General features: G+C 34.8%; 1 protein-coding gene across 6 annotated transcripts in view; it reads right to left on the reverse strand.

The window, feature by feature from the left end:
* STAG2 (STAG2 cohesin complex component) overlaps nucleotides 1-16078 on the reverse strand; it is a 120277-nt gene that overhangs the window by 3973 nt on the left and 100226 nt on the right. For 5 of the 6 annotated variants that reach the window (XM_081221285.1, XM_081221284.1, XM_081221287.1 and 2 more), the window contains 7 exons: nucleotides 15076-15224; nucleotides 13344-13472; nucleotides 9515-9738; nucleotides 7215-7404; nucleotides 7014-7124; nucleotides 3475-3601; nucleotides 2417-2494 (listed from right to left, as the gene is read on the reverse strand). In XM_081221285.1, the coding sequence (XP_081077411.1) occupies nucleotides 2417-2494; nucleotides 3475-3601; nucleotides 7014-7124; nucleotides 7215-7404; nucleotides 9515-9738; nucleotides 13344-13472; nucleotides 15076-15224 (1008 nt within the window). The remainder of the gene's footprint in view (nucleotides 1-2416; nucleotides 2495-3474; nucleotides 3602-7013; nucleotides 7125-7214; nucleotides 7405-9514; nucleotides 9739-13343; nucleotides 13473-15075; nucleotides 15225-16078) is intronic. The other variant, XM_081221288.1, reaches the window with a different exon arrangement.

Consider the following 16078-nt stretch of genomic DNA (forward strand, 5'->3'; position numbering starts at 1 on the left):
TTCCACCTCTTAAGTTATTGTTGAGATAATGAGGTAAAGTTTAATGTATATTTTAAAACAAACTAGTATTAACTTAAATATATATACATGGTCAAAGATGTCTAAAGATACCTGCACTTTTAAAGATAGTGAGCACTCAGTTATGTGACTGCTGCCATCATGTGGTAATACTATAAAACTACAGGTACAGACGCATGTGCTCATTTTCCCAGTTTTAGAAGCAGCAGAACTATCCTCTTAGTTATGACATATTCAATAAACACAAGAATGCCAAAATTTTTCTACAAATAACAAATAATTATTAGGTCCCTATCTTTGGCCTCACTCAGATTATAGCCTTCCCTAAATGTTAAATGTCAAAAATACACACACATTTACATTGCTGTTCAACTACTGTAGTAACCTAAAGTGAAGAGCACCTTTTTGCAAATCTAGTAAGAGACTAAGGAAACAAATGCCTACAGTTTTCCTGACTTTAGATGAACACATGAAAAAATAAGGAGATCTCTGCCCACATCAATTTTGACTACAGTTAATCATTCCAATTTCTAAAATATTTTTCTTGGTATTTCTTCCACAGTAGAGGCAGCATGAGATTTTTAAATCAAAAGGAACTCAGGTCAAATTACTACTCTGACACTAAAGTTGTATAACTCTGAGCAAGTCACTGAACCACCTCTTCAGTCCAAGTTTGCTTGAGTGTAAAAGTGGGATCCCACCACCTTTCTTACAAGGTTGCTGATTAGATCAAACTAAATCGTGCCTAGCATAGTGTCAGGCACATAAGTTTTCAAATACTAGCTTCCATCCCTTTTCACCTCAAAGTGATAGTACAGTTGGACTAGAATACAAACCCCTTGACAGCAGGGGGAGCACCTTATTCATTTTAGTACCACTTTCCAACTCGATAAACTGCAGAATTAATGCATTTCATTATATCTGCTTGAAAAGATTCTCTTTTATTCCTCATCACAATCACTACCTAAATGTTTTATTTAACGAACTGGAAGATACATACTCCTAGATTATCAGGGAAACCACATACTTCAATAGGCATTTAAACTACAGACTTAAGGGTAGGCCTAGGTCACCTATGTTACTCAAATTACGGTCTTGTTAGAGATGCAGAATGTCAGGCCACACTTCGGACCTACTAAAGCAGAACCTACATTTTAATAAGATCTCCAGATGATTCATATGCACCTTACAGATTGAGAAACACTGGTTTAAAGGATCCCAAGGTGGCTTGTCCAAAGATTTCTATACCCGCTGATCTATGAAATATTTGTCTTTTAGCTCAAATAGCTGGCCTTATTAATATAAACATGTTAACATCAGTTAGTTTGTCAAAATTCTTCCAAGAGCTATCTGAAAGCAGATTATGAGGCAAGAAGAGGGCAAGGAGAGAATGGCAGAGATAGGGGCACAGAAGGCAGGCCTCAGAGGATGATACAACAGTCACCTGAGGCAGGAGGTGTTAGAAAGAAGGAGCATAAATGGGTAGACACTGAAAAGTGAGATAGAAGGGCACTTAACGGATTTATTAATTTGACAAATAAAACTAAATACCTACTAAGCTAGGCAAAACTCAAAATGAATAAAATCATCACTGCCTAGAGTTCAGTCTGAGTGAAATGTAGTATCTTATTTCACTACACCAATCTGGTAGTTATCAAAATAGAAGTATATACAAAGTGTTATGGGAACTGAGAATAAAGTATCTATCTAAAAAGGTTAGGAAAAACTCTGCAGTAATGTTCAAACTGACTACTGAAGAAAGAATTCACTACGAGGAAAAGGAAAGGGGCAATTCTGACAGAGAGAAAAGCTTTTACAAGGTCATGGAGTCATGAAAGAGCATAGTGTGTCTGAGAGAAACTATAAGATTTGAACCAAGGCATTCTCAGGGAGAACATGGTAACAGGGACTGATAGAAGAAACAGAATTGACAATACCTAACAATAACCAATTATCTCAATCCCCTTATCTTTATTACCAAAGCCTCTGTTCAAGTTCTATTTTTCACCATGCCTTCATATTATGATTATGACTATTATGATTATTTTTCTTCTCTTTCATCCTATCCAAAGAAATCTTTCTGAAACACAATTCTGATCATGCCACTCCCTCATTCAAAATCCTCCAATATGTAACTCAAGCCTACAGGAAAAGTCCAAATTCCTTAACATATCACGTCCCAGTTGGCCAGGGATTCAAAGGCACTTTGAATCTGTTACCACCACTGCATAATCCCTCCCCAGCCCTACCCCGAAATCCCTCCTGCCTTCCTCTTTTCCTCCTGTCCAGTTGTTTTTATCCATTCTCAATGTATTGTCCCAGTTCTTCAACCTCAGACTTACAGACTGCCTATTACTTTTGATTTTATAATCTTGAGGCATATTTAAATTAAACCTACTGATTCATCCATAATTGAAGCTGGATCAAAGAAATCAGGCTTCAGTTCTGTTCTCTCTCGTCTGTTCTTTGATGGTGGCTAAGGGAGAAAAAAGGAAGTTAGTTGACAATTGTCATATCTATAATAAGCCAAATAGTAACTGAAAATATTGAAATTATCATTAAGTGTTCACATGGTCCATGTAATTGCAATTGTACCCTACAATATTTCAAATGCTATATATTCAAACTACAGACTGTTTAAACATGCAAAACCAATTCATTCGTGGAAAATTATACTTAAAGATGAAAACTGGAAAACCAATTTTTTTGTTTTACTTTAAAAATGTCTCTCTCAACTTTCCTTTCAATCTGAATTACGCTATTCTGAAGAGAAGCCATATTTACTTATTTCTTCCCTTTAAGGAGAATACACCAAGGTATACTAAGAAATAGAATCAGAAGACCTGGCTTATAATGAATCTCAGCTTTACTGCTTACTAGTTTTGTCTCCTTGGATAGGCTGTCTAAGCTTCAATATCCTCAAGCCTTTCAACCTACCTCACAAAGCTGAATGAGCTGTGTGGCAAAATGAAATATATACAAGCATTTTGTATACAACAAAGCCCTAATTGTATATATGATGTAATTATCAAAGAATATACCCTCATATATATTAAACTTCCAAGTTTAAGTATTTTACTTTACTATCTGATACAGAAGTTGATCTCAATAACAGGGTAGATCATGTTAACAATGTATTATTTTGATAATGGTAAAAAGAGGGCAAATTATAAGGTAATATTATACTTAGTATACTATTAAGCAAAATAAATCCTTTAAATCTATATATTCCTAAATTAATCTGAAAGTTCATCATCTTAAATTAGGACCTAACACCCACACCAACCTCACCCTCTTCCTCAATCCCTTCTCATGTATCTAAACTCATGGCAAGTATTTTATTTAAGAATTTTGCAAAACTTACTTTTCATAGCAAGTATTTCTCTCCTCTAATAATATCCAACTTAATTTCCAAAAAATCTAAATAGAAAATCCTACAGAATCATTGTACCTTACCAAGTCTATATCCATGGTGTCGAAATCCATCCCCTCATTAAGATCTTCAATCCTCCCTTCCGAGGACATCATAACATCTTCAACGATTGGCTCTTCATCATCTTCCATTAGGCTTGTACCACGCCGACTAGAGAAATACAAAACAAGGTCAAGATCTGAACCAAAGTTGTGACTATTAATATATTGGCAGCAACTATGTGGCTCTGTCTATTCAAGTGTAATGGAAAATGATGGAATTAAAGGTCAGGGAAAATGATTACGCATTGATCATGTCATCAATGATGTCAAAACCCCAATGTTCACTTGTCTAAAAATGCTATGGAGTTAGGTTTATTCGATATTACTTCAATACATTTAGCTTGATAGTTCTGATATCCCATTTAGAAGTTCAATGAGAATTTCCCACATGGGAACAGACAAGATACCTCAAATCCTTTTTGAAAGTAGGCAGGGTACAAATTAATAAACAAGTATAAAACAGAGACCAAAGAAATGACATTTTCAGAATACATATATTTTCATGAATATATATTGTTAATTTTACCCATCACTCACTCAGTACCTAAAATGTACCAGGCACTCACTCACTCATTCACACAGTGCCTACTATGTGACAGGCTTCTACTGTGTCCTATGGATGCAAAATAAAAGATAAGTAAGACATGGTTCCTGCCCTCAAGGAGCTCACAGTCTACTCTGGGAAACAGAGATAATTAATTATGACAAAGTGTGATAAATATTTCAAGAGAAATATGCCTTTAGTGCTATAAAGATATACTGAAAGAAGAGATTAATTCTCCTTCAGGAAGAAATGAGCAACATTTATGCTGAAATTTGCATTCTGTATCCTATAAAACTCAAAACTGAGACATATATAGAAAAGTAAAATAAAAATTAAGACCAAAAATTCTGTTATCACATTATTATAAGAAAAAAACTCAAATTTCAAGTTCACAAATTAGCCCAGATCGGCATAAAAGAGTCAACATAATAGTGAAATTAAGTGTGACTTCTTATTCCCCAGTTTGGCTAACATTTCCTTCTTTTCTCACTCATTTAAAGATTCTACCTCAAAAATCAATTATTTATTGAATGCTTGCTTACAATTTACATAATACCATGTTGAGTCTTAAAAGATAAAGATAGCAAGACGTGATGTCTAGTCCAGACTACCTGGACAAATATGCTGACAATGGTCCCTATTTCCCAAGAGTTCTGGATAGTAAATGACAAATTTACTATATTTGGTGGAGGCAACGTGAAGGGGATATGTGTGCTCTGGGGACCATATATTATAGAAAAACAGAAATTCATTCTGCACTTCATTTGAAGTATAAGAAAGATATATGTGATACAAACTATGAGAGAGAGAGAGAGAGAGAGAGAGAGGGAGAGGGAGAATTTGGAAGTATTTTTAGTTATAGGGTAGATACCATTACAGAACAATTGTTGTAAAACAAAAATATTTTAAAGTCTCAAGCAATAGAACACTTATGGTACAACACCCAAAAGGATCTTCTGGTAATAAATTATTTAACTGGGATAATTTCTTAGTCACCTGAGGAAGTTTATCTCTAAGAAGAATTAAAACTAACTACAAACATTGTATCTATATGAGACGATGGATGTTCACTAAACTTGTTGTGGTAATCATTTCAGGATGTATGTAAGTCACATCATTAAGCTGAACATCTTAAACTTATACAGTGCTGTATGTCAATTTTATCTCCATAAAACTTGAAGAAAAAAAGTTAATCAATCAATCTACAAACAAAAGAATAATGATAAATGGTACTGAGTAATGAGATGCTGTGGAAGATCTTGGGCACCGGTGGGCAAGTTTTCAGGGGAGACATTAAGGACCAAATGATTGCACGGCAGAATTCTGAAGTGTTTGGACTGGTGACTGGTCAGAAGCTAAGAAATCACTTGTTGAATTCAGCGTGAATTAAGAACATATATTAAAGGGAATGTGGCTATAGAAACAGAATAGGGGACAGAATCAAGGGATAGTATAGAGAATGAACATATTAGACATACTCGGATCAGAATCTATAGATGTGATAAAGTATACCTTGTCTGTAGAGGTTCTTAACACCACTACAGATAACTAAAGTGAATTTAAGTAGACTACCACTCATGTGGTAAATGATCATTTCTTAAGAAATATAGGTAAAATTCTCATCATTCAAAAACCAATAAAATGAAACAAAATATAAATTTTTAAAAGGTAACAATTATTATCTCCCAGCATTGAAACATATACCACATTATATTACAAATACAAAGCTTTCAAACTAAAAAACTTAATCAGAATCATCAGATCTTCCCCCTTTGTACCAGTCATCTAAAGACTACTTATATGCCATTTCTTTTGGAGCCAAAGCTAATAAAGATTTATAAAAATCTCATACAGATTCCAGTAAAAACAAAGTATTTGAAAATTAAACTACAATTTTTTTTAGCATTGGACATTTATTCATTCAATGAACATTTACTTAGTACTTTTTAATGTGCTGAGCACTAACAGGAAACAAAAGTAGTCCTTGTTAAGTGGTACAAATTATTATGTATAAAATAAGCTACAAGGATATATTGTACAACACAGGGAAATGCCAATATTTTATAATAACTATAAATGGAGTATAACCTTAAAACCCGTGAATCACTAAATTGTACACCTGTAACTTATATAATATTGTACATCAACTATACTTCAATTAAAAAAAGAGAAAGAAAGAAAGAGGTCCCTGCCCTTAAGGAGCTCACAGTCTAGAGAAAGGGACAAATTCATAAACAAATTACAATACAATGTGGTAAGTGCTATAAGAAATAGGAGTATACATAGTGTTACGGGAGCATAGATGACACCACAGCTTCACATAAGGTGACACCTGAGCTTGTTCTTTTATGATGATTTTGCCAGTTGCCAGGGAGTAGGATATGATACTAAAATGTAGGCAGGGGCCATATTTAGAAAGATCTTGCATGCCATGAGCTAAGGAGTTTGAACTGTATCTTGCAGGCAATGGGGATCCATGGAAAGGTTTTAAGGAAAAGAGTTACATTATCAGATTTTTATTCTAGAACAGCAATTCTTGATGGCAGTGTGAATGATGGAGTGGTGGTGAGGGGAGTGAGGGAAGGGGTTGGTGAGAGGATAAATGGGAGATTTGAGGGAAGAAAACGAGTTAGAAAGCTAATATAATAGTTCAGGTGAGAGATGAGGGCCTGAACTAAGGTAGGGATCAATTAAAATGTAACAAAACTGAATTTTTAGCTATAGTTCTGTGTACCAAAATAAACAAGGATTCATATTTAAACTTTTCCAACAGATCAACCTACGATCAGTCCTTTAGCTAACTAGTTAATATTTAAGTTTTTTTTTCTGTTGGAAAGACCAATTTTTAGTTCCTTGATTATTTCAGCTTAGTTACTCTAGAGAGTTTGCTGAAATTTTTAGATAAGGCACACATTAAAATATGTTAAAATGAATTAGTGAACTTCCTGTACTCAGACAATAAGGCACTCTCACTTACATGGCATGCTGAAGATTAGTTCGCAGTTTAACATAGCTCATTGCTGCTCTCTCCTGCTGTTGCCTTGCTTCCTCTTGTTGTCTTTGAGCTAACATCCATGTTACCTGCGTGCTTCAAGGAGAATTTTATTCTTCTTTTAACTTAACTTTTTTCTATGTAATTAATAAAGTTATAGTACAGAAAATGATCAAATGTACTTACTTATAATCAAGAGGAGTTTGATGATGTTCAGTCTGCATTGGATAGACACTCATGAAACTGTCCTCAGGTCGTAATCTTTTAGGCTCTCTCATAATTGTTGAGGTGAGTTGTGGTGTCTGCATCATAACTGGGGTGTGCAGTGTTTGTTCTCTGCTTAGCCACATACTGTCACTACTACTGCTTTCTTCAGCTGAGAAAGAAAATTAACAGCAATGAAGTTCAGTCACTAATTTTGATTAACCAAGTGTCTGATACAATGTGTTCAGGTCAAAAAACATCTGTTTGCTTTCCACATGCTAGAGCTTGGAACAGAAGGATACAAAGGTATGTAAGGTGCAGTCCCTGCCATGCCCTTACAGCCTAGTTGTGGAAAAAGAAAACACAGGCAATTATAACACAGTGTGGTAAGTGCTAAAAGAGAGGGAAGCACAGATAGAATGAGAACAATGAGAGGGATCAGAGCCAGCTACCCAGAAGTTACTTCTGACTAAAGTAGATACTGTGTGGACTGTGAAGTCTCCTAGGCAGGGGGGAGGACATAAGCAAAATCACCGAGGCATGAAACAACAATGACTGAACCATACTAATTTACTGATATTCAGCAATTTTTGACCTACAAACTAAGAGTTTAGTACTCCTGGAGTAGACGGCAAAAGGTAAGGCTGAATAAAGAGGCAGGTATCAATTTATGCAAAGTCTTATAAGCTGTGCTAAGGTGAAAGGAACTACTGCTGAAGGTTTTATGGGAAGCAATGTGGCGAGTTACATGTTTTAGACAAAGTATGTAGTGGTAGTGTGGAGGGTGGACTTAAGAATATGAAGACTAGTAAGCAAACAGGCCACTTAGGAGGTTAACTGTGTAGACCAGGTGAGTTAGAGGTTCAGAACACTTTAAAATTTATAGTGGCATGCAGGGAATACATCTTTTAATTTGATAACTTTTCTATTTAAAAAAAGGAAATTTTATTTTAACTTGCTATCAACCCCTAACTATTTTAACTGGTCAGGGACACTGTAAGAGAGATTTCTCCACAGACTGGGATGTTGGGACTATATGATCAATCAAGTCCAAATCTAAGTTACAAGTTTAAGTTATAAGTTACGAGTTTAAGTTATAAGTTACGAGTTTATGCATTTATATTATTGGATAAAAAGTACTAAAACCATTAATCCATGTGGCAATTTAACAATATGGCCCCTAAAAAAATAAATAAAATTAAAATATGGCCCCTAAATCTTTGACACTCCTCACATTAACAGGTGGGGGATGATGTCCCATTCCCTTGAACCTGTGCCCTGTGATTGCTTGGTCCATAGAATATGATGGAAATTATGCTATGCCAATTCCTGGCCTTAAGAAAATGGCAGCTTCCAGAGTTCTTGTCTCTTGAGACACTTGCTCTTGGAGCCCAGTCACATGCTGTGAGAAAGCCAAATAGCCACATGGAAAGGACATGTGTAAGGTGGTCCTGGCAGACAATCCCGCTGAGGTCCCAGCTGACAGCCAGTATCAGATACATCTGTAAGTGAAGATGCCTCCGTATGATTCCAGTCACCAGCCTTTGAGTATTCCTAGCGGAAGCACCAGACATCATGTCCCTGCTATGTCATAAGTTTTGGGGGTAGTTTGTTACTCAGGAATAATAGCTGCAGCAAATTTTGGCAACTATGCTAATTTGTTTAAAGTTTCCTAAAGAGAGGAAAAAAGTCCCCAGACCCATTTTGAACCAACCCTGGAGTACTAACAGTCCAAGAGATTCAAGTGTCATAATGTATTCTTAACCCTAAGATTATAGGCAGTAACTTGTATTTCTATCAAGTTCTTTATGATTAATGCTCTTCTTCATAGAAATTCAAAAGTTGGGACCTCTCTGAATCTGTTGTACCACTTAAACTAGATGATTTGATCTCTTAGGTAATGATTAGCTCTAAAATACTGAGTCCATATCCCTATACAGAGTATAGTGCAGTGATTTAAGAGCAGGTGCTCTAGAGTGAGACTGCCTGGCTCTGCTACTTAATATCAGTGTGACCTTAGGTAAAAGTTCTTAACTTCTCTGTACCAGCTTTCACATTTGGAAAATGATTATGTACCTAAAGAGTTGTAAGAACTGAATTTATGTATGTAAAATGCTTAGAACAGTACATTTACACATAATTGGAGGACACATTGTTCAAGATATTATTTAACAACACATATCTCAAATTTAAAAATAAGGTGACCCTTAATGACAATTCAGTCATTAAGGTTTATGGTAAACATAAAGGACAAATATAAAGAGAATAAACTACATTCTTACTGAGTGCGAGCTGCATGCCTTCAACCACTTTCCGTTTTCCTGTAGATGGCTTTGATTTTTTACTCCGCACGGTTGACCCCCGACTGCTGATTCCACTAATGACTGACATGGTGTCATCATCACCACCAGCTAGCAAAGAATTTCGGTATGACATCAGTGGAAGCCACACATCTTCTCTTCGGAGTGACATCTGAAAGGTCATGAACTTCTCCAAGTAAACATACCTTAAAAAGGAGTAGAAACCATTAGCTTTGATACATCAAATTGACATAGCTTTTTTTTTGCTTTTTGCTTATTCCTATAGGCTCACACACTATAATGGAACATACATGATTTAATGAGAGTTAAATAAAAAGTAAATTAGAATGAAAATAGTGGTTGATGGGTCTACATTTCCTCAAAGCATACAGTAACAACTGAAGGATTATTAGCGTTCTGTCTCAAGTCTCTGTTCTATCCTAACATTTACAAGTCCTCTGTTAGAAGAACAAACCTGAGTCATATTCCTGGAAAGAGGACTGGATTTAAAAATTACACAACTAGGGTTCTACCAACCCCTAGCTGCGTGAGCATAGGCATATTACTTCACTACTCAATCTAAGCCTCATCAGTACACTGATGAACAATTTTGTCTCTATCAAGATTCTCACATTAAATGAAATAATTCATAGCATTTCAGCTTATTATTTGTTGAGCATCTATGTCCCAGGCAATGGGGGTAGATACAAAGGTCAATCAGATATGGTCCCTACCTGCACAATATTTTCAGCCTGATGGAAGTCACACATCTACCCTTGGATTCAAGTATCACAAGGATTTTATGACATATATAATATAGCAATCAAAAATCAACTAACATTTGTGTGACTACTGTGTGCTAGGCATTTTCCTCTTGGGTTCTTTAACTTTACTCTTACAGTCTTGTGAGGGAGACATTCTCCCCATTTGACAGATAAGGAGAGAAAGGATAAGAAAAGTTAAGTAATATATCCATGGTCATAAAAATGAGAAAGCAGTATAACCATGATTCAAATCCCAGGCTTCTGACACTAAGAGTTCAGTGCTTTATTGTGTAAATTATGCTTCACACAAGTTTCATCAACTAACTGTAAAGTGCAAACCAAATTTTGCTGTCATAATAATGGCTAATTTGAATCAGTTCAGAATTACCAGTTTTGGACACCATAAGAGAAAGGACAGGAGAGATGAGTTACAAACATACTGCTTAGTGTTAGCTGTATATATTGTAAATATATTTCAGCTACACACAGTAGTACAGTACTCATCAAAGCGTGGTCTGGAAGTTGGCTATTAGTCTGAGAACTTACCAGCCTGACACAAGATGTGCAGTCTGAGCCAAAATATACTCATTAGTTGAGAGATTTACAACTATGTATCCACCACAAAGCTTAACAGAACATTCCAGATAAGTAGCCCTCCCTGATGCTAGCTCCCTTTGTCCTCTTTCCAGCCACAGAGGTTGCCATTAACCTGAACTTGCTATTTTTTGTCCCCATTTGTAATGTTTTAATACCTATTTGTCTGTAAACATCATAGCACCATTTTGTACTTAGCTTTTTGCACTCAACATTATAATTTTAAAATCTAACCATTTTGGAAGAGTGACGTCAGCTAACACTATGGTGGCAATCATTTTCCAATAATGTAAGTGTATCAAATCAACATGTTGTATACCTCAAACTTACACAGTATTATATGTATGTCAACTATATCTCAATGAAGTCAGAAAAAAAAATTTTAAGATGAATGAGATCTGAGGGCTAATGTATAACATGGTGGCTACAGTTGATGATACTGTGTACTTAAATAATACCACATAATTGAAATTTGCTAAAAGAGTAGAGCTTAAGTGTTCTGATAAAAAAAAATGGTAAATATGTGAGGTGATAAATATGTTAATTAACCTGATTATGGGAATCCTTCCACAATGTATATGAAATCATCATGTTGCACACTTTAAATATATTACAATTTTATGTGTCAATTATAGCTCAATAAACTTGAAAAAAATTTTTAAGATTTTAAAAGCAGATCAATTGGATTGTGTGAATCTTATTTCAATCCCAATTCAATCAAATAAAAGTCACTGTTGACATCTGATACTAGAAATTTGAACAATTAAATGGGTTTTTAATAAAATTAGGGAATTGTGTTTACTTTTTAAAAATCTAACCATTTTGACCACTGTATAGTATTCCATTGTATATTAATCTATTGATACCATTTTCTAGCTGATAGATGTTTAGTCAGTTTTGAGTTTTTCCCTATTCAAACAATGCAACAGTCAAATACTTTAATAGTTATCCTTCTACACATGTGTAAGAGTTCCCCTAGGGTATCTACCTATGAATAGAATTACTGGATCATGAGGTAGGGAGAATCTTAAACTTTACTAGACATTGCCAAATGTCTCCAAAGTGGTCTTGTACCAATTTACTCTGCCACCAGCAATGTATAAAAGCCTCTATTGCTCCACATCTTTGGCAATACTTGGCGCTATCCGATGTCTTAAGTCTTGCTAATATGCTAAGTGAGAAATGGTTTTTTTTTGTTTTAATTTTTATTTCTCTAATTAATAGTGCCAATGCAATTTTGGGGGGGGGCGGGGGGGCGCACCACACAGCTTGTGGAACCTTAGTTCCCAGACCAGGGATTGAACCCAGACCCTTGGCACTGAAAGTATGGCATCCTAACCACTGGACCACTAGGTAATTCCTCAATGCAATTTTGAACTGGGATAAATTTATATATAATAAAATGCACAGAAATTAACAGTAAAGTTGGATCAGCTTTGCAAATTAATGCAGCCATGTAACCCATACACCTATCAAGATACAGGACATTCCTATGACCCTACAGAGTACCCTGTATCCCTTTTCCCATTCAGTCTCCCCAACCCCAAGAAGTAACCACTATTGTGATTTCTATCACCGTTTTGTCTGCTTTAGAATTTCATATAATATCTATACAATGTTGTTTTTTTAAAGACTTTTTTGATGTTGACCATTTTTAAAGTCTTTATTGAATTTGTTACAATACTGCTTCTTTTTTATGTTTTGGTTTTTTGGCCGCAAGGCTTGTGGGATCTCAGCTCCCTGAACCTGCACCCCCGGCAGTGGAAGGTGAAGTCTTAACCACTGGACCACCAGGGAAGTCCCCAAGATCTATATAATCTTTAAAAGCAAAATACTGGTGGGCTTTCAGAAGACATTACCTATGAGTTATTCATATTCTTCTGTCTTTTTATACCTCAAAGCCCGGGGTTGGGGGTTGGGGGTGGAAGAGATGAAAGAAGATTTTGAGACTTTAATTCCATTTGTTAGGCTCTCTTAGAACGTAAGTCACCATTTTAGAAGACCAAACCATAAAAGTATCCTGTTTAAATGGCCTGTTGAGAACAGGACTTGTAGTTAAAGTACAAAGATAAAAGAGGGGGACTTCTACTTTCCAGTGTAGTCACGGCTCAGGACACAGACTAAGATGCTCCTGATGGATCAGAGATATTATTATCTGTTAAATGCTCCTTCCTTAGTTAGGCTGAGCCAAGAACTCAAATAGGAATACACAAAGCATTCCAGTTACACCTCTAAAGCCACAACTACACTGTAAGGGGAATTCACAGAATTAAAATGGAGTATTATGCATAAAACAGTTATAATCCTTAAATTATAAAATTTCAGAAGTATAAAGTTTTTTGTGCATTAATGCAATCCTACAAATCTAATCTAATCTGAGAGGGAAACCAAGTATAACAATCTTTAAGAATTCCAAAACAAAATTAAATAGAGTATTTCTAGCAAATACATACACTGTTCTTTTGTCTTGTCGAAGTAGTTTAGAAGAAAATTCACTGAGAATATCAAGAAATGCCAAATTTAAAGGTGGATGGCTCTCTCCTTGTGGATTAGGCTCTTTAAAAGCAAATTCTATGCCATCTCTGCAACAAAAACAACAACAAAAAAAGACAAATATTTAAAGGACTACAATACAAAATTGAGTAACTTAGGGAATTTCTCTATACTTCATCCCACTACTAAGATGTTTCCTTTGTCATGCATTTAATCTGAGGAATAGAGAGAATAAGGAGGCTATAGTGCGAGAATGAGCAAATATATTTACATTTTATGTCACTTTTACTTTGTTTTGGTTTTTATTTTTATTTTTTGGCGGGGGGGGGGGGGCATGCTGCGCCACGTAGCTTGCAGGATCTTAGTTCCCCGACCAGGGACTGAACCCTTGCCCCAGCAGTGAAAGCGCCAAGTCTTAACCACTGGACCGCCAGGGAACTCCCAACTGTTACTTTCTTTAAAACAAAACAGACACACACATACACACACCAGCTGGTCTTTATTTAAAATGTGGTTTGGTATATCTACATTCTCTCCTCAGTTCTCTTTTCCATAGAAAATAACCCAAATCCTTTCACATAATGATCAGTACATTTTCTGTATTTTTCAAGACACAAAGGAGATGAACTATAACACATAGGATCAACTTAAAAATAATTATTCAAAACTATCTGTAATGACCCACTTAAGAGTAAAGTTTAAAAATTAAACTCCACTCAGGGCCCACTTTATATTTATTTAACAATAAATACCTCTATTAATCAAGACAACTACCCAACATTATATATATATATGAAGTAAATAATATATTACTTCTCAAAATAATTACTACATGTGTGGTCCTTAAATATTACCTAAATTCTCATCCATAGTATTAAAAGGCATAAAAAGAAATTTGAGACTTTTAGAGCAAAGTGAAAAGGAGAGAGTAAATTAAAGTTGAGGAAGGTATAGGACTAACAAAGAGCAGAACAATTTCTGAAGGGAGACATTTAACACTTCATAATTAAGGAAGCAACAGGAATTTTAAAAAGACACAAAACAGAGAGCTTTCAATGAAACAGAGCCCAAGCCTCTTGATTTTTCCAAAGGCAAGGCTCTTTATCCACAATAAAGACATAAAGGGTATTAATAACCACATGTTGGTTATGTTAGAGCTCTAAAATATACTTAAAAGTAGAATTGATCACTAAATTACATGTCTAAAATAAAATCAGATGATTTCCAATTTTGATAAGGCAAAGAAAACATGCAGACAAAATAAAGATTGTGGCTCAAAACAAGAGAAACGGTCACTACAAAATAGAGAACAGAACCAGAAACAGAAAACTTGAAACAAAGAAATCAAATCTCAAAAAATTATCTACCCAGCAAGAGAGATTATGATAAAAACTGTTAAAAGAGATTCTATAATACCTGATGAATATATGTTGCTTTTCTTCACGTAATTTATAAAGATTTTGTATGGTTTTAATTAAAGCAAAGACTTTTCTATAAAAGGTGTTCTAGTCCCAATTCATGTGTTAAAAGAGATAGCACTATCACTGGTTCTTAAGAAAGGAGACATGCCACAGATTTGTAAACAAGTAATAAAGCATCAATTGAACTTGGTTATTCTAAACAAAGGAGCAAGATACAAAAAAACTTCATGATTAACAAACAGAAGAGCTGAATAAAATATTTGGAAATTACTTGTGTAGCATAGCAATGGCCTCTCTCGTTTTCAATTGATCGAGTCCAAAAGTTAAAGCAAAACGTCGAGCAAGTTCTTTTATGCCGCTGAATGTTGAGGATGACCTATCAAAATTATAGCCATTTTCCTGTATCATTTCATTAAAAAGCTGTTTGGAAAGAAAGAAAGCATGTTAAAGTTTTTTAATAACTATGGATTATTAACAACTAATTTTAAAATACTACATTTTATATTTAAAATATACTTGATGTTCTATAAATAAGGCATTGTACTTCATTCTAAAACATGGATTTTTAAAAACATGATACAAATGACCAAAATTGTAGCACTTCATATATTCAGACTAGAAGTAGTTATTGACTTTAGAAACTCCTTAGATTAGTTATGACAGAATTCTTTTCTGCCGGTATTAATTGGATATTAAAATAGCATATAAAAATATAAAGAAAAAGGAAACCAACTAACAACTATGCTCTTATTGACATTTAACTGATGGATCTTCACATCAAGAACTTTCATCATAAAGTTAGCAAAACAAAATACAATCTTTCAACTATCAAGCTGCCAAGATTTTTAACAGATAATGGCTACTACTTAAGAATACAGTGCAATGGGCACTGATCTGCTGGGAACATAAACTGAGAAAACCTTTCTTTCTACAGAGCAATCTGGCGATGTGTAGTGAAAGCTTTAGAATTTTCATGCCCTTTGAGTAAGCAATTGTTATTATCAGACTTTATCCAAAATGAATGATAACAGTAATATTTGTATACAATACATAAGTACAAAAATGTTTGTCTTAGTGTTATTTGTAATGGCATGAATTGGAAAAAACCTCAACATCAAACGAGAAGAGATCTTGGTTAAATTATAGTCCCTCTATAAAATGGAATACTACACAGTCATTAAAAATGCAGAGGAGAGTATTTAACGGCATGAAAGTGTTCAGGATTTATTAATATGAAAAATTCAGCATTTCAAGACAATGCACAATAAGATTTT

The sequence above is a fragment of the Mesoplodon bidens genome (assembly GCF_964165515.1).
Source record: "Mesoplodon bidens genome assembly, chromosome: X".
Classification (NCBI taxonomy): domain Eukaryota; kingdom Metazoa; phylum Chordata; class Mammalia; order Artiodactyla; family Ziphiidae; genus Mesoplodon; species Mesoplodon bidens.